A 17,672-nucleotide genomic window follows, 5' to 3' on the forward strand; every position below is an offset into this window, starting at 1 on the left:
GCCAGCTCCTTGCCCGGGCAGGGCTGGGGTGCATGCTGCATCCCTGCCACTTGGCAGGAACAGGCTCAGCAGCTGCCCACCACCCACTCCCACCCTAAGCAAGGTCTCAGAGGCAGCTAGGTCCCTACCCAGGTGATTTCAAGGTTTGAGGATTTGAATTTCAACCTTAAATCTCACTTGTAGCCTCAGTCCTGTAACTTTTGCTACAGCTTTTATGCAAGCCCTAGAGCATCATTGGATGGTTCATCAATCACAGATGATTTTCTAGGAGATTGTACCCACTCCACAGTATTATCACTGCACAAGAGCAATAGCTGACTGGTTATCGATGGCAGCCATCAATCTCCTGTCAGTAGACAGGACAGCAGGTAACACGTACCATGCACTGCTGCACATGGACTGGGTTTCCAGGTCTGAGCAAAAACTGAGAGAGGGAAATTTCTAGGCAGAAAGCTGGGACGGGAGCCCAGGGGTTATTCGGGGCAGCTGGTACAGGACGGGTGAGAACAGAAGCCCATGTGAACAAACTGTGCTCTGACGCAGCCAGGGCCAGAAGAGCGGCAGCCAGGGCTGTTACTGGTAGGTGGAAGGTGCAGAGGAGAGCAGCCACGAGCTGCTGTGCCTCTCCCTGGCCAGACAGACAGGAAGAGAGGGAGGATAGGGAAAGCTTTGACCAAAACCCCAGTTCTGAGCCCAAAACACGCCTTGGCATCACTAGAGGTGGCTGATAGCCAGGAGGGGAGCTGGGGATGGTCTGAGGGCTGGTGGCAGGAGAGCCACATGGCACTGGGTGATCAGCTCATCTGGAGCAGCCTCCCAAGGCACAGCATGAGCTCACCTGTAATCTTTCTTTTTGGAAACACCAGGTCTGGGGCTCCATAATCTGGCAGAAGGCAAAGCAGTGCTGGGGGAAGGAGGCTGATGCCAGGCAGGCACAAGGGGAAACACCAAGTGGGATGCTGGTGGAGCTGAAGGCAGAACAAGACCCTGGGGAGGGCAGACCAGGGCTCCTGGATGCTACAGCGGCTCAGGGTAACATGTGGGGCCTTCCCCCTGCTGTACAGGCACTTGCAGTGCCACGGGTAAATGCTGGCAGCTGAAAAAACCATTTCAGACTGTTGCCTGAGCTGGTCCAGGCCCTCCTGCCTTTACATTCCTGGAAGGAGGCCACCCCAGCTGGAATTTTTCTTATTTTTTATCTGAACAGTGAAACTTTTGCCCTATCCACCCACTCCAGCCCTGTACCAGGGAGCGGGGAGGCCTGGGGACCCCCTGGCTTACCCTGGGGATTTGCAAGCAAGCACCCACAGGGGAACAGGAGTGATACGGGAAACCAGGATGATTTTGCTGGAGGGGAAGGACCCAAGCGCCCAGAGCAGCTGAGCCCCTCAGCCTTGCCACCTGCCTGGAACAGCAGGGCTGTAGGCAAGAACAGCACCTGAGCAACAAGGCATAAGCTTGGTGTCCAAACGATGTTTCATCCTTTTTGCCCAGTGCTGGAAGTAAATCCAAGGCAAGGTGACAAATCTGGGTGCGTTTGCCTCTTTTGAGGTGGGGGACCCAAAGAAGGAGGTATGCTCAGGCTGTCTGGAGGACCTGCACCACGGGAACTCAGAAAGCTGCTTCCGCTGCTCTGTGGATGCTTTAGGGGCTGGCATCGCCAGGGTGGGGAGGTGTCTTTAGGCCAGGACCTCCTGCAAGAAGGGATGCTGAGGGTTGCAGCCAGCATCACACACTTCAGCTCTCACCCCCAACCCCTGGCACAGCTGCCTGTGGGCACCCTCACTACCTTCCAGCTCCCAGCCCAGACATATCCCTGGCTGCTTCTCTGCTTTATCCTCCTGTCGCTTGGCTTGCCCATCACCTCCGTGGCAGTGCCACTGGGATCTTCAGGGTGCCCTCGGTTCCTGCTGCCACAATGCCAATACTTTTATCTCAACAGCTAATATATTTTCATCCTCCTGCTTTGCAAGCGTCTCCTTGCCAGTGGTCCAAAAGAGAGCTATTAATCTTCTCTTCTGCCCTGGGACATTTTTTTTCTTGGCAGCCCCTTCTGCCATCGCTGCTTGTGTAGCCAAACCCCGTCTCCTGCCTCAGAAATGAGGATGCTCCAGGCATGAGCGGGGAGGTGCTACACACCCCTCTAAGGACGAGCTGCCCTTCGCCTCACCAGCGATCAGTGTAGGACCTCATATTTCAGAGCATTTCTATTTGTCCTCCCGTTTTAAGAAGGTTTTTTAATAAAACCAAAATTCGGCACCACTTATGACCTTGCAGGGTCCTTTGAAATCACAGCCAAAGGTTGAACAGCACCATCTAGTGCGCTTCATCCCCAAACTGCCCGCGCTGGAGAGACGCCGGCTCTCACCCACGCACATCTCTGCCGTTGGAAGGGTACGCTGGGTGCCAACAGCTCACCAGCCATCAAACACCAGCACCAGGTCAGGCCCGCCTTGCTTTGGGGAAGCTGGTGAGTCATACAAAAAGGAGAATTAATTTGAGATTAATATTGTCAGTGCTGAAGGTGAACGGAGCACACTCAGCCTCTGCAGAAGTGATGCTGGAAGGCTCACAGCTCCCAGGCCAGCCTGGCAGGGGGTTGATGGTACTGCCAGACAACGTCCCTTTGCAGCTCTGAAAGATGGGAGGAAAGGGCTTGCAGGGAGGCTCTGCAAATCGCACCACGCAAGGATCGTGCGCACAGCATTGGGCTGCTTGGACACAGCCCCAGATCCTTTAGACTAAAGGCTAAGAGCAGTTTCTGTATCACTAGCATTTGCTGGCTCTTGCAGGCAGAAATGAATGAGCACAGTGGGAACCGGGAAGTGTACAGCATCCCCAGCTTGTATGGGGACCAGCCTTGGCTGCAGGCTGACACCTGGTGTGCACCAAAACACTGCTGGTGTCTCGGCTGCAGCAGTTTCGGGGAGGTGTAAGGCAGGGCCACACTGTCAGCTGATGAAGAAGGGAGAAATGACCTGGTTTGGCTCATTGGCCTCCACCCTTTCTTGAAAGACCTTGCAGGCTGATCACTCCTCCGTGTAGCTAGGGATGCTTGGTTTTGTTTTTCACCCATTTGATGTCCCCAGGTAAATCTGCAAGTAGCTGATGTTGGCTCCTGGCAAAGCACAGGGACTGGGCTCCTCAGCGTGGGTGAACCAAGGTGCAAAAGGCAGGGAGGGGGCTCCAGGAGGAGATGGCTCCCCCAGCCCCACTCAGCCCTGCTAGAGGCAAGGATTGGCATCAGGCTGTGGGGAATTCGCCTCTTCCAGCCTACAAAGGGGCAGCTGCCTGGCTGCCTTTGCTGGAGCAGGGCAGCGCTGGCTCCACTTTCTTGGGCCACGAGGACGGAGTCACACACACAGCGATCCCGTGCTGCTGGAAGGGACCTGCGGGCTGGGCTGGAGCCCACCGTGCCTCCCTGCTGTGGTGGGAGCCACGGGAGGGATAGTTGCTGGCTCCTCGCCCCGGGCTGCATCCCCTGCACTGCGGTAACATGGCCAGGGGCTGGCTGGTGCAGGGGAAGCCCCCGGCACTGCTCTCGCTGCAGCCCAGGTCCAGCCCAGCTCTGAGGAGCAGTGAGCAAAGAAGGGTACAGGGAAGGACGGCAGCATGGGGGGGGGCATGCCAAGCCCCAGCACTTCGGCCACCTGCATCCCCATGCACCCACACTCATCGCCCTCACCCCCCACTCCCCTTGCCATGGAGAAATCTGGCTCCAGTTTCTCATGCAAACCCAGTTCGGTCTATAAAATCTTGCTGGGCCTTTCTCTGGGAGATGAAAAGCTCTCTAATACCTGATCGTCTCTCACCCATGAAGTCACTTAAGCGCTATAATCGAGGCATCTCTGGGGCTCCTTTGAACTAGCTGAGGAGGCTGCGGTTCTCAGGCATCCCCCTGAAAAGCAGGGGTCTGTTCTAACTCTTCTCCACCTTCTCTCTAATTTCTAAGCATCCTTTCTGAAAAGCAGATCCCTGCTGCTGTAGCACGCAGCCCCAGCCCAGCCAGGACATCCCCCGTGGGGAGCCTGCTGCTCCCGCGCTGCCCCTCCTGCTTCCTAAACTCCCCACCCCCACCCCTGAGCCCACCCTTGCTGGAGTGCGGGTTTCCAACAGACAGGCCCGGTGCTCAGCGGAGAGATCCTTTCACAGCTGCTCACATTCAACCATGTTTTATTTGCCTGGGACTCAGCTTATGAAGTTTTCTACAGCTGTCTTGACCTCGTCCGTGTCTCCTGCCCCTCTCATTTCCCTGGCCTCGGCAGTTTTCTCAGCAGGGCTTTTTAATCTATTTCTAGACCATTGATGGAAATGCTGAATAGCATTGGGCTTCCCATCCAAGCCCCGGACACCCACTGAGAGTGCTACCATTCTGCAGGGATTCCCCATTGATGGCTGTCGGTTTGCCAGCTCCCAGTCCCTTTAAGGTGTCTCGCTTGATGTTGTATTGTGCTAATTTTTAATCAGAATACTATATGGATTAAGTCACATGCCTGAACGGAGTCCAGGTCTATTATTTATATGCCATAACCTTTATCAGCCAAACTTGTAATCTCTTCAAAGGATGACATCAGAGTTTGACAAGAGCTATTTTCCAGAAACTAGGCTGATTGCATTAATTATATTCCCATCCTTTAATTCTTTACCAGCTGAATCCCACATCAGCTTTTATATTATTATGCCCAAGATCAGTATTGCACTGCTACATGTAAACCAGCTCCAAGGATCGTTCACATGAAAGTGTGAGGAGCAGCACCATCCTGCCGGGCTCTGCACCAGGGCTGGAAGGGGAGCGCAGCTGCCCGGGATGGAGCACTGTGCATCTCAGAAAGCTGGGAAAAGAGCGTGTTGGACATTTCCAAGAGTGTTCTTTAAACGCATGGAAACAGGCACGTGCGGTAGAGTAATTGCATCGAAACACAGAAACCACCCTTGTCAGGGATCACAGTCGTTTCTGATTTTGAGGGGACTGTCTTGCAGCTTGTTTGCATGTTCAGTTTTTGGGGTGGCACCGCGGGGTCCGCCTGGCTCAGCCCCGGGGGTCCCGAGCATCGTGCATCGCTTTCCAGGGAGGAGGCAGCTTCGCCTTCACGCTGCTGCCCTGCACCGATCGCGGCGGCCCGGGTCCGGCGGGCAGCGCTGCCGCCTCCCCCGGTACCGCGGCCCCCGCCGCAGGACCCCACGTGGCCGCCCCCCTCCGGCCAGGCCATGCCGCCTCCCGGCGGATGCCCCGGTCCCTCCGGGCCGCCGAGCTGCCCGGCTCAGCGGCGGGACACACGCTGCGGCTGCCGAGCCAGCTGCGGCCGCCTGCGGGGCAGGAGCCGCCGGCAGGGCCGGCCGGGGCGCGGACCCCCCGGGCAGCGGGCGCGCCGCTCCGTGCCGGGCACGGCAGCTCCGTGCCATTTCCCAGCGCGGCCCTGGGGGTGCGGGACCCCCGCCCGGGCCCTCCCTCCGGTGCCCAGCGGGCTCCCCTCGGCCGGCGCCAGACGGAGCCCCGAGCCGCTCGCTCGGCCCTTGAGCGCGGTGGCAAGCCCGGCAGACGGCCCCGCAGCGCCGGGCCCGGCCCCTCGGCCGTGTGCCCGCGGCTGGCCCGGGGCGCCGGGCCCCTCTCGGCCGAGGCCTCCACGCTGCCCCGGCCCGCCCGGGCCCCGCCGTGTGCCCCTGCGCCGCCTCCCCCGAGCCGGGCCGCGCCGGGCCCGCTCCGCCCCCGCGGCCGCTGCCGGGCCCGCAGTACCGGCCGGGGGCGCGGGGGGCGCGGCTGAGCCGCTCTCCCCGGCGCTGGGAGGCAGCGGCGCAGGCGGAGCGGAGCGGTGCGGGGCTGGCTGCTGCTCTCTCCCTGTCGCCGCCACAAGCCAGCGGCCGCGGCCATGGGCGTCCCGGGCCGCCCGCTTTGTGCCGCCGCCGCCCCGCCGCCGCCCGCCGCCCCGGGCCGCCGGTGCTGAGCCGCATGGGCCGGGCCCCGCGCCGCCGCCGCTGCTGCTCCGTGCGGGTGAGTGAGTGAGCGGGGAGGCGGCCCCGAGCCCAGGCCCTGCGCCGAGGCCGCGCCGGAGGCCGCCGCCGGGCGGGAGGCGCGGGGCCGCGCCGGGCGCCGCCGAGCCGGCGCTAGGCCGCCCTGGGCGCGGGGGGGGCGGGCGGCGGGCGGCCGCGGACCGGGCCGCGGCGCGGAGGGGCGAGCGGGGCCGGGGGAGGCGGCGGGGGCGGCGGCGAGGGGCCCGCCCGGGTCGCTTCCCCCGAAGTTGCCCGGGGGCGGCGGGGGGCCCCGCGCGGCGTCCTGTCAGCGCCGGGGCTGCCCGCGGAGCCGGCCCCGGCCCGCCGCCTCCCCGCGGCAACTTGGGGCGGCGGGAGCCCGGGGTCTCCCGCGGCGGGGAGAGGCGGCCGGGCGCCTCGCTGCTCCTCGCCGCCTGCGGCCGGCGCTCGCCCGCTCTCGGCGGGCACCCCGCGGGGCTGCCCCCGGCCGGGGCGAGCAGCGAGCGCCGCCTCGCCGCAACAATGACCGGCATGGCTGCCCCGGGGGCCCGAGGGGGCTGCCCGGGTGGTCACCAGCACCCAGGCAGGGGTATCCGGGCACCTTTCCCAGGGGGGTGGGTGCCCAGCCAGCGCTCGCATCGATAGCTGGGGCACCAACGACCTCAAAATGCAGCATGGTGCGAAAATGTCCCGGTTCTGCTGTGGCGGGCTCAGGCAGGTGTGAGGGCGGCGCTGGCCCTGCAGCACAGCACGGTTTGAGCACATGGGGCCTGGCCGTGCTCAGAGAAATGGCAAAGCACCTCAAAGACGTGTTCGGTGGGGTGGGGTGAGCTTTGAGAAGGCAGGCTGAGCTAAAACATGTCTTTCCTGGTGTGTTTTCACATGCAATTGAGTTAATCCAGTGCAAGGAGTAATTTGTCAGGCGGCTGGTGCTCTGCAGTACTCGGGGCTTTGAGACTGATGCTCTTCTAGAAAGCGAGACTTCTGCTACTGTCTTTACGTGATGCAGTTATCTTGTTGAGCAGCAGAAGTAGGCAACACAAGGATTGCCCTTTTCTGCCTTCCCCACACCTCCCAGCCTCCATATTGCCTCGTTGCTCTTGTACTTGATCAGATTTCCTTCTCGAGGTGATTTTCTCATCTTCTTTTGATGACCTGAAATTTTCCCAGGCCTGTAGCATGCAATGTTGTTAGCATAAATGAACCTTTTCTCAATGGCCTGTCTACAAAAACCAGTGCCAGAACTGAGCTCCTGTGCTAACATGCCCATCTGAAGCAAGAATGCAGTCTAGATGCCCAAAATATTGGGGTCAACGATGCATCTGTATTCCCCTAGAGCTAGATGAGGCGACGCAGCCTATTTCTAAAACGCAGAGATTTGCGAGGAATGTGGCGCTGGTATGTCACTTCAGTGTACGAAAGCCACCTGTGTTTGATTAAGGTGCAGTCTCGCTTTCAGGACTAACTGGATATTCTTTGAAAATATTTTTCACAAGCCTTAAATTCCTATTTGGGGATGAGAATTTCCTAGACCCATAGCCCGATAAAAACATGCTGCCTTAGTATGATCTGGTATGTGTGCTGTCCAGGTAGGCTGTGCAGAGGAGTTAGTGGCAGTGCAGAGGTGGCATGTGTCCTGTGGCACCGTGTGGTACCTGAGCGTAGATCTGTTGGATGTGGGGACTGCCAGATCCCAGGGTCCTGTAAAACCACTGGCATTGGGAAATTGGCGGCTGTTATAGGGTAGCACCAGCCGTATCCATGATGCCGAATGCTGGATGTAAAGTTTTGGGATACTCTGTAACTGTCATTTTTAAAGGATTTGAGCCTGGTTTTGCATGCTGTGAAGCCACCAACCACTTTGCCATTGATTCTGCTGAAAAAGAGGTGTTAATACAGTAATGACACAGAGCAAAGTTAGTGTAATCTTAGAGTGTTTATTTACAGTGATACTTGCTTATTTTTTTCTTGTCTGTTTCAGCCCAGCGAACTTGTTCACCTTGGAGCTACAAATATTGGTGATTTGAGATTTGAACTCATCCCCCACTGTTCCTGCACAAGCAAGGACCAGAAAGATGAATATCCAGGGGAAAGGCTTCCCCTTGGACCTTGGAGGAAGCTTCACTGAAGATGCTCCGAGGCCACCGGTTCCTGGTGAGGAGGGGGAGCTTGTGTCCACAGATCCAAGGCCAGTTAGCCACGGTTTCTACTCCGGTAAAAGCGATGTGGTTAGAAATGAGATGTCCACGGCAACACCAAGGCGCTCTGATTTGGATTTGGGGTATGAGCCTGAGGGGAGTGCTTCGCCAACTCCACCCTACCTGAAGTGGGCTGAGTCGCTGCACTCTTTGCTGGATGATCAAGATGGTATCAACCTCTTCAGGACTTTCCTGAAACAGGAGGACTGCGCGGATCTGCTGGACTTCTGGTTTGCCTGCAGCGGCTTCAGAAAGCTGGAGCCATGTGCGTCTAACGAGGAAAAAAGACTCAAGCTGGCAAAAGCCATTTACAAAAAATACATCCTCGACAACAACGGCATTGTGTCCCGGCAGATCAAACCGGCCACAAAAAGCTTCATCAAAGACTGCGTCATGAAACTGCAGATTGACCCTGATATGTTTGACCAGGCCCAAACGGAGATTCAGTGCATGATAGAAGACAATACCTACCCTTTGTTCCTTAAGTCAGATATTTATTTGGAATACACGAGGACAGGTGGGGAAAGTCCAAAAATTTATAGTGATCCAAGCTCAGGGTCTGGGACAGGTAAAGGGCTACCTGGGTATCTGCCAACTCTGAATGAGGACGAGGAGTGGAAGTGTGACCAAGAGGCCGAGCCTGAGGCCAGCAGGGACTCGGCACCTTCCAGCAGGCTCACGCAGAAGCTGCTTCTGGAGACGGCCACCCAGCGCGCTGCCTCAGCTCGCCGCTACAGCGAGGGCAGGGAGTTCAGGTAGGTGAGCACCAGGGCAGCATCCCTTCCGCGGGGTGCCTCCGGGGAAGGGATCAGGGATGGGATGGGCACGGGAGCGATGGGAGGCCTTGGAGGACCTTGGGGGCAAGGAGCATCCACATTGGTACAGGATGGCATTGCGCGGGTGCTTTGGTGGAATGCAGAACTTTATTTGAAAGTAGTTGCAGCTTATTTTAAGGGTGTCTTTGGCCATTCCTGTCTGATTGGCATGAATCATCCCTGCAGCACGCTCCTCACCTGGGGAAACTGCTGCTGGACGTGGTCTGGAGGCAGGCAGGGCTTGGTGGGCAGTGCAGAGCCGTGGCGAGCAGTTGAGCAAGCTGCAGTTTGGGTTGGCAGTAGCCCACATCAGCAGAAGGGCAGCCTTCAGTTACTGTAGCACGGGCAAGTACAGCTGGTGGTAAAACTTCTCTGTATAAATGCACTGGGAAACTGTTGTGATGAGCCACAACTAGAAGCTGCAGAAAGCTTGCAGGAGATACTGTCACCTTGGTAATGTTTGTGTGAGTGAAATGGGGCTCACAGTGCTCCCCAATAATGGTATTGCTTTGCACGCGAGCTTCCCAGCACTGAATTCTAGCAGTTTCAGAGCCAGAATCACCGAATCCAGTTAAAACTGTTCCCAGCTGCAGCTTTTCCCCTCATCAAAGTAATTGCTGGTTTTTTTAACCGAAGGAGTTGCACAGTTTTGGAGCCTGTTTTTTTTCTGGGTCCCCCACCCACTTCCAGCCAACATGGATTTTGAAACTTGCTGAGAGCTCAGTTAAAATTCCAGACAATTAACTTAGCAGGGAGCTCTCTGGGATCAATAAGCGTGTGTGTGTCTAACCCTTGCTGAATCAACAGAACCCGGCCAGAACACATTCCTACCTTTTTTTTTTTCCTTTTTTTTTTTTTTTTTTTAAATAAAATCTCCTTGTTTTAAGACCTGCTTAGGCTAAAATCTGACGCTTTGTGAAGATTACGAAATGAAGTAGCTGAACTGTCCTCTTCAAAGCCGCCTGCCTTATGAAAAGCATTTCTGTGTTTAATCTCCCTCGGCCGACCCTTTAGGCTGGCAGCTGGAAACGCATCCCGCCCCGCGCAAGGTCTCGGCGCCTTTCAGCTGGCGAAATGTTTTCGGTTTGATTCTTGTTTTCTTACAGATTTTGAGGAGGGGATGTTGCATGTGAAACTCTTGCGGGGAGGGGGGGCGGGGGAAGGGGAATTCACGCAGACTCCCACTGTTTTAATCAGCAGTCAGAAAAAAAATATCCCAGTGTCTTGGGACTTTCCCATGGAGTTAATAAAAACCTTGAATGTTTCTTGAAGTGCATTTTCACTGAGCTGTTGGGTACTCACCATAAGCAAAGGATTAGAAAAGTCTATGATTTAAGTATCTTTTTATTTAAGGGATAATGGCTTTAAGATTGAGAATAGCTTATTTGACGTTCAGCTGTGTTTGTTTCCATGCTAGAGCAGGTAGCAAAAACCTTTGTGCAACACTGCGCTTCTCACCTCCAGCTTCAGAAAAAAATGCATTTACCCAGAATCTGAATAGATCTGTGCCAGATTTTAAAATGGCTTAAGAAATGTGCTGTGAAATAGAAGCACTTTGGAGTATAGTTTCCTCTGTCTTGGGCATTTTCATACCAGATTGGAACAACATGAAATAAACCTTTACCTGGGGGATGGAGGTCAGAAAAAATGCATTGCTATTAATTTGTAGTGTCCAACAGCCTGTCATTGTGGCTGCTGACGCTCTGTTGACCTGTGGGGTAGGGAGGCACGGAAACGTTTACTGTTCTCACCAGAGCAGGAGTCATTTCTCAGCCTGGAGTAACTGAAGATAAGTGATTTATTTTATTTTTTTAATGTTGGTATGTCAGCTCTAGTAGCGCCCAGAGCATTGCCGTGGAAGATGCTGCTGAACTGCGTAATCTCTGCATTTTTTATTCTAAAAAAATCTGCTGAGATACTAATTTATGAGGTGATTGTTCCTCTTTGTGCAAGACCTTGTGGTTGAATTAACTTACTTCCCGGATGTCATATAGCAATAGCTGTCTTGAATAAGCCAGTTTTTTAGCTGTAGCATCTTTATCCTGCAGACTTTTTTGTCTGTGTCCTTTTTTACCTGAGTAGCTGTGCAGGAAGCTGGTGGAGCTGCTTGCCGCAAGAAGCGATAGCTGCATGCAGCATTTGAAAGGCTGGGTCCCAATTTATTTTGAAAATTTCCACAAACCTTTTTTTTTTTTTTTTTGCATATGTGTGGAAGAATTTCTCATTTCTGTTCTTGAGGGAATGTTGAAATAAGCTGTTTTGCATTATATCTGAGGGCCTGTTTAATCTTCCCAAGATTGAACTTCTATTCCTTGGCTTCCATGGAAACCCTAAATAAAGAGGAATCTGAGCAAATGCAATAGAAGTATTTCTCTGTTAGCAAATGAGCATCTTGAATCAGCTCCAAATTTTTTTCAGCAGAAAGTTCATAAATCTTGCGGTAGCTCTGCTTTTGGGAGAGCAAACGTAAAAAATTCCTGAAACAGCAGAAGACAACCCATTATTAGCATTGGATATTTTGAAGGTGTGCAAATGTGCATACGTATTTGAGAATATCCTGAAGCCAAAAAACCATTGCTGTTGCCCACTGTTTTTGTATGCGTAGGAAAAGGCCAATAGTCATTATAGTTAGGCTCCTGCAAATTAATTGGACATTGGTTATGGATCAGTGAACTTCAAAGAGGGTAACCCCTGAAGATCTCGGGCATTAACTCGCAGCTTCCGAAAGTGACACTAACATGGTTGTGAGGGCGGCTAAATCGTTCATTAACCTTCTTCTGACACACTGGGATGGCGTTCCTCAGATCCGAAAAGCAGAAATTAAACCTGTGCCTGAGAACCGTCCTGCAGCTTGGTTTTTGAGCACTCCGGGAAAATGCACACATCTTAGAAAGTTGGGAATTTGATGATTGGTGATGAAATCTTTTGTCAGGGTGGGTTTCTTCTGCTGTCTCTAGCTGTGCGTCGGAAGGGGCTCCCCTCCCACTCGCAAGGCACTGGAGAGCAGTACTTGCAGCCGTTGCCTTTGCTTTCTTCCCATGGTGGGAAGTGAGAAGAATATATGGTGTTACCTGTGAGCAGCTCTGCCTTTGTCTCTTCTGAAAGCCAAGCAAGCTGGGAGCTTTGGGTTAATTCTGCCAGTTGTTTTAGGTTTTGACCAGTGTCATGAGGTGCACAATGTGTTGAAAAGGAAACCTGGAGGATGGTGATGAGAAGACACATGGTGGTGGGTGAAGTCTCAAGTTGTTGGAGATTGATTAGTGTTGCAGTGGAGCTGCAGGCACGGGTAGAGGAATTTCTCACGGGTGGAGGCTTTGATATACACATGGGTTTGGTTTTTTTAAAGGAAGCTGGCTACATGATCCAAGCTTTAATTTCCACAGTGCTGAGCTGACTAAGCTCGTGGTGTTTCACAAGTGTTGGTGGTTCAAATGAAAAGGATGGGTGATGTGGGTCTGCACTGGGGCCAGCAGAAATCACCAGGAGAGTCTTTATGGTTGTGCCCACATACTGGCAGTCTCTGTGGACGCATGCAAGGGCAGCTCTCCCCAAAACATACAACCAGCACTTCTTGATAACAGGGTATGCAGAGAAAGCAAGGGGAGCAAAGCTGAAGGAGCTTTAGAGGGATGTGACAATGTCTGGTCTGAGATGATGCAGTGATGAACTGTGGCGTGGAGAGGAACGCTGTAGGCTGGTTCGGGGAAGATGCAGGATCTCACCATTGCTTAGGTAAATGGTCCAGCGGTCAGAAGCTGGGCCTGCATCAGGAGGAAGGTGAAATTTAGCTGGCAGACCTGATTTTGAGGTTTGCTGCTTCATTTGTAATTAAATTGCACACTTCTGACTCAAGACTGTGTGGTGAAGGAATCGGTGTTAATTGTACCAAACGAGTGGAAAACTGGGGATGCAAAATCACAAATGCTGATGCGGGAGCAGTCTGTGTTCATAAAGTATAAGGCATACGGTACTGCCTTACTAATGCTTCTTTTAACTGGAGGGGACAGCATGTGCATCTTGGATTTGGGCTATGGCAGCTTCATGAGAGCTTGTTTGCTCGAAGAAAGCAGCTACTGAATGTTATACCCATATGTAAAGGCAGAAAGAAAAGTTTTAGATGCTTAGCTTGAATTAAAATTGCTGGGCCCATAACATCACTTGTAATCAATGCAGCTCTGTTTGGAGTCTGTGTAGAGCAGTGGCTCTTTCCAATTTTAAAGAAAATAAGTTACAGAAGAATAGTTTTGGTTCTGCATTGTTCTTGAGAGAAGTTGGCCTAACGGGGAGGTGGGGTCTGATGCTAATAGCGTGAAGTGGTAATTTAGTGACTGGAGCGCTCTAAGATACACAAGACAAAGACTGATGGTGTTTCTGCACAGAAGTTACGCCAGCTTTTTTAAATACATTGTTAAGCTGATGAAACTTCTGCATGGAAATGCTTACATTAACAGTGTAAACTATTTACACTTGTGGTTGCCAAGTTCTAGAATGGATTTTATTTGAAGAAGAATACCTTTTGTGCCCATAGCTTTGCCTCTACACAAATCAAGATGAAGAAGTGGTGTATTTGTTGTTTGGTTATGGATCAGTGCTTTGGCTTCTTTTTAAAGACAGGTAGTTAAGCTTTTAGCACTCTCTTTTGATAGATTAATAGCGTTTTCTTCCCTCCTCCAGCAAACAGCTACCTTAGTTTGTTGTGATTGAGTTTTATTTGGGTTACAGAATCACTTCTGGTAAAAGCACAAAAGGGGAGTTATATTACCATCTGTTTGGTGCCGAGGAGGTTGAGGTTGGACATGGCAGGGGGACACGATGCAGCCCAGGAACAGATCACCAGAGCAGAGGGGATCCCAGTCCCTGGAGGGCTTCACGGCTGGGTTAGTGCCATGGCCCGGCTGGTCCCGTGTTGGCAATGGTCCTGTTTTGATGTGCACTGATAATGATGACATAAATCATGAAATGCCGTATTTTGAGAACCAGGTTGGAAGTCGGGCTGGTTTGGGTTCTGCCTGGTTTCAGAAAGAATTGGGTGCTAAAAGGCTGAACAGGAGCTGAACTGATCCCAGGACGCTGAAGCATACCCAGGAGGCGGGCCACAGGCTGCGTACACCTTGGTTTTGATCTGCCGTTCAACTTGGCTTTATGTTTCAAGAGTTTCTTTGTTGTCGCTATAATGGGCTAATCCCTTGAATAATTAAGTTACTATTGGACGTTTTAAAAATGACTGCCTCTTGGATGTTTTCCTTTAATAGTCTGTTAGATGCTGGATTTATTAACTATTGAGACAGACTGTGAAATCCTGTTATGCCAGGCTTTCCTGGTAGAAAAGGGACTGAGAAGGGTGTGGGGGGTGCTGGGGGAGCACATGCTGGCCTGGTGTTAGGGTAGAGCTGTTGACTTCCCCACATTCCCAAGGTGTGTGAGTAGTCCTCTCGTGCTAGAGCACGCTGCCATCATGGGTCATCACTCGGTTTGGGGCTTCAGAAGGTGCTCCAACAAGTTGCAGCACTGTGGCTGCATGGTGCAAGGCCAGTCATGCAATCACCATCCATTTAAAATAGATCGTGGACCTGATTTTATTAGGATCAGTGGAGAAATCTGGTTTCAGAAGTGGCTTTATGTGTAGTGTGGAAAATCGCTGTGTTTAAAAATAAAACACCAAAACCTCAGAAAGGAGGTGCTGATATCCTAAATAAGTTCTTGGAAATATCATTGGATTATTAGGCTCATCCTTAAATCCATTAAGCAAATTACTGTTAATCAGTCAAATAAAAGAAGGAGGATCTTTTGCAAGGCCCTGTCTTTTGAGCTGCATGCAGAAGCTGTAGTAATATTTTAATTTTCCGTCTGTCAGTGAATGTATTCAATCACTTTGCTTCCTTATGTGCAGGATTTGAAATTAGAAACTGAGGTTAATTATCTGCATTAAATGAAATATGTGAAGACCACAAAAGCAAAAACCTTCACAATTTGGTATGGTCTGTTAAGCTAGGCAGGCTGTTTCAGAAGGAGAAGGGTTATTTTTCCCTGGTTTTGTTCCAATTGAAGGGTTTTAGTCACAGTAATTGAAATGATTAAAAAGTCAAATTGCTGGCGAATATAATTCTGAGCATCTTTCTGAAAAGCTCTGACACTTGGTTGAGAGCAGGGGCTTGCTCTGCCCAGCCTCGCCAGGCAGCATGGAGCAGCCGGTGTGCCAGCCCAGCATGGGTCAGGCTGGTTGTCCTTAGGGCTTTGTTATCAACCTCTTCCATGGCAATGGGAAGTCATAGCTCTGCTGCTCGGTTAGTGGAGGTGATTTGGAAGTGGAATGACACTGGAAGAGAGCTATGCTTTTGAGCATACCAGATAAAAAATGGGTTGAACACCATGCATCCTAGTGCCAGTAATTAGCTAATTACTGCCTGCTTCAGTTGGAAGTGCAGCTTCAGACTCTGCAAAGAAGGTGCGGCTCTTGGAAGCACACCATCCCGCAGTGGTCAGCTGCTTTTGGGGTGATTTGTTTGTTAAAGGGCTCATTTTTTCCCTGCCACTGCAGTATGCACAAGGCTAAGATGTCAGCTGCTTTGGGGTCTGCAGTGCCCACCTCTGCTCATCGGGGGCAAAGCTGCCCTTTCACTGGTGTAGCCCTGAATACTGGGCTCTGGGCACTTGAGGAAAGGTCTGACTCTTCTGGAGACACGCATCTTCTCGCTCCCCTCTGCCATGTGCCAGAGCTTTGCCTAAAGTCACACTCAGAAGTTAAAATTGTAGGTCATGCTTGCATGCAAAAGCAAAACCATCGTTACTTGCAGCCTTGGTCTCGAAACTTCACTGTTGTAAGGCAGTGATGAATTTAAGTAGAACTGTTGCAGTTTTAAGTCACATTATCCAAGTTCTATAAAACCCAACTGGAAATTGGATTTTACCTTTGAAGACTCCAGAGTACAGTTTTGTGGTAAGACCTGGAATTTTTTGGTCCTGTGACCCCCCCAGATACAACCTGTCCCTAAAGTACCAGCTTTTTAAAGGTGTTTAGCTTATCTACATAGCTAATAGATGAATAATGTTCATCTGTCCTGATGAAAAATAGCAGAGGGAGGGAAAACTATGGAGGAAAAAACCTGCTTGAAAATGCTTGAAACCAGTGAGACCTACTGGTTAGCACCAGGACCTCATGTTAGTCCCTGGACCTACCTCCAGAGCTAATGACCAGAAGCTACTGGGGTTTATTCTTCCTTCATCCCTCCAACCTCCATATATTCCCTGCTGTGTTGTAGACAGAGAGTCTCAGTCCTCTCCCTCTCCCCATTTTCATCTTCCTTTTTTCTGGAGGTTTGGTTTATTGTCATTTATCTCCAGTGGGTGTGTTCAGAGAAATGCTGGTGCTGGAAGGAGGAGAGCAGTAGGAGTGGGGAAGTGGGATTGCCATTTTTGTAGCAGTCCATGTTTAGGGTGGGTTAGTTCTGCTGGAATACCATGCCTGTTGTGTTCAACAGATTCATCCTTTTCAATCAGAAATTTTGGACTTTTTCTTGGCTGGCAATCAGTGTTTTGGACTGGGCGAGATTTTTCTGGAAGAGGGGCTTTCTTGTTCTACCACTGCTGCCAGCCTGGTCCAGGCGGTTACTTTGGGACCACCAGCCAGCACATGTATTCATGTGGGATTGATCGTTTGGTAGCTGAGGACCTCTCCAAGCTTTGACAAGCTAAGTACAAATCGGAGCTGAGTCACAGGAGAGCTCCTGGGAATTGCAGGTAGGATTCAGGGAGAGAGGTGTGGGGACTCTGTATCCCACTGTAACCTACTGGGCTTAATTAACTTTGTCCTGGCTCTGCCCCACAGAAGCAAGAGCTGTAAAACCATTTGGCACCAGACATGTAAATGAGAGCTGGGATGAAGCGACTGTTACCCTTGAGGATCCCAAAAGAGGAATCAACAAATAGAAATTATTCTATTAGCAGGGGCAAAGTTCACGGGTTAACCATCGTGTCAAATCAATGAAATACAGCCTTGATCTCCTGCACAAGGGCTTTATTGTATATAAATAAGAGTGCCCGAGCAAAGACAGCAAGTTCTTGCACTGTAATGTTTGCAGTGTGCTGAAGAAAGGGAAGCTGTACAGATTGTAGCACAGAATGCCTCCTTCGGACTTTGGCTTCATTCCTCCTTCAAAAGATTTTAAAACGTGACCTTGGAACCTTCTTGCTCTCCTTATGGCCCTCCCTAGATTGGATTTCCACAGGGCATGTATTTTTTATTTTTTTTAATAAAAAGTTGAGGTCTTTGGCTAAGAAGCCTTGTCTTTGTACTTTTAATTCAGTCCATGTGACTGTCATAACGTTTATTTCTTAGGAAATGAAAAATGTTCCTTCTTGAGCAAAGCTGCAGAAGAAAGCTGTTGGGTACGCTGGCAGCCTCAGGTGTGTGCAGCATGTGTCTTCTGCTGACCTGCTAGCGCTGGACGAAGACCATCACCCCAAGTCCTTTGTTGCTTGGTGCATGGCTCTGGCAGGAAAAAAATGGCAGAAGCCACCACCTTTGTTGTGGAAGTATTTAATTGTCTTGGAACATCGGCATGCTCAGAGAAACTTTGTTTTCCTCTCTTGGGAGAAGCTGCTTTGGAAAGGGTCGCTTGACCCTCTTTTCTTCAAGATGGGCCAATGCTGGCAAAAATAGATGAGCTTGAAAGAAGATGGAAAAGGGCAGCAA

General features: G+C 51.7%; 1 protein-coding gene across 2 annotated transcripts in view; it reads left to right on the plus strand.

The window, feature by feature from the left end:
• The first annotated feature begins 5,776 nt into the window (after positions 1-5,776).
• AXIN1 (axin 1) overlaps positions 5,777-17,672 on the plus strand; it is a 76,660-nt gene continuing 64,764 nt past the window's right edge. The window contains exons 1-2 of one of the 2 annotated variants that reach the window (XM_056336753.1): positions 5,777-5,989; positions 7,949-8,920. In XM_056336753.1, the coding sequence (XP_056192728.1) occupies positions 8,043-8,920 (878 nt within the window). In that variant the 5' untranslated portion in view covers positions 5,777-5,989; positions 7,949-8,042. The remainder of the gene's footprint in view (positions 5,990-7,948; positions 8,921-17,672) is intronic. The other variant, XM_056336752.1, reaches the window with a different exon arrangement.

The sequence above is a fragment of the Falco biarmicus genome, chromosome 4, assembly GCF_023638135.1.
Source record: "Falco biarmicus isolate bFalBia1 chromosome 4, bFalBia1.pri, whole genome shotgun sequence".
NCBI classification, from domain to species: Eukaryota; Metazoa; Chordata; class Aves; order Falconiformes; family Falconidae; genus Falco; species Falco biarmicus.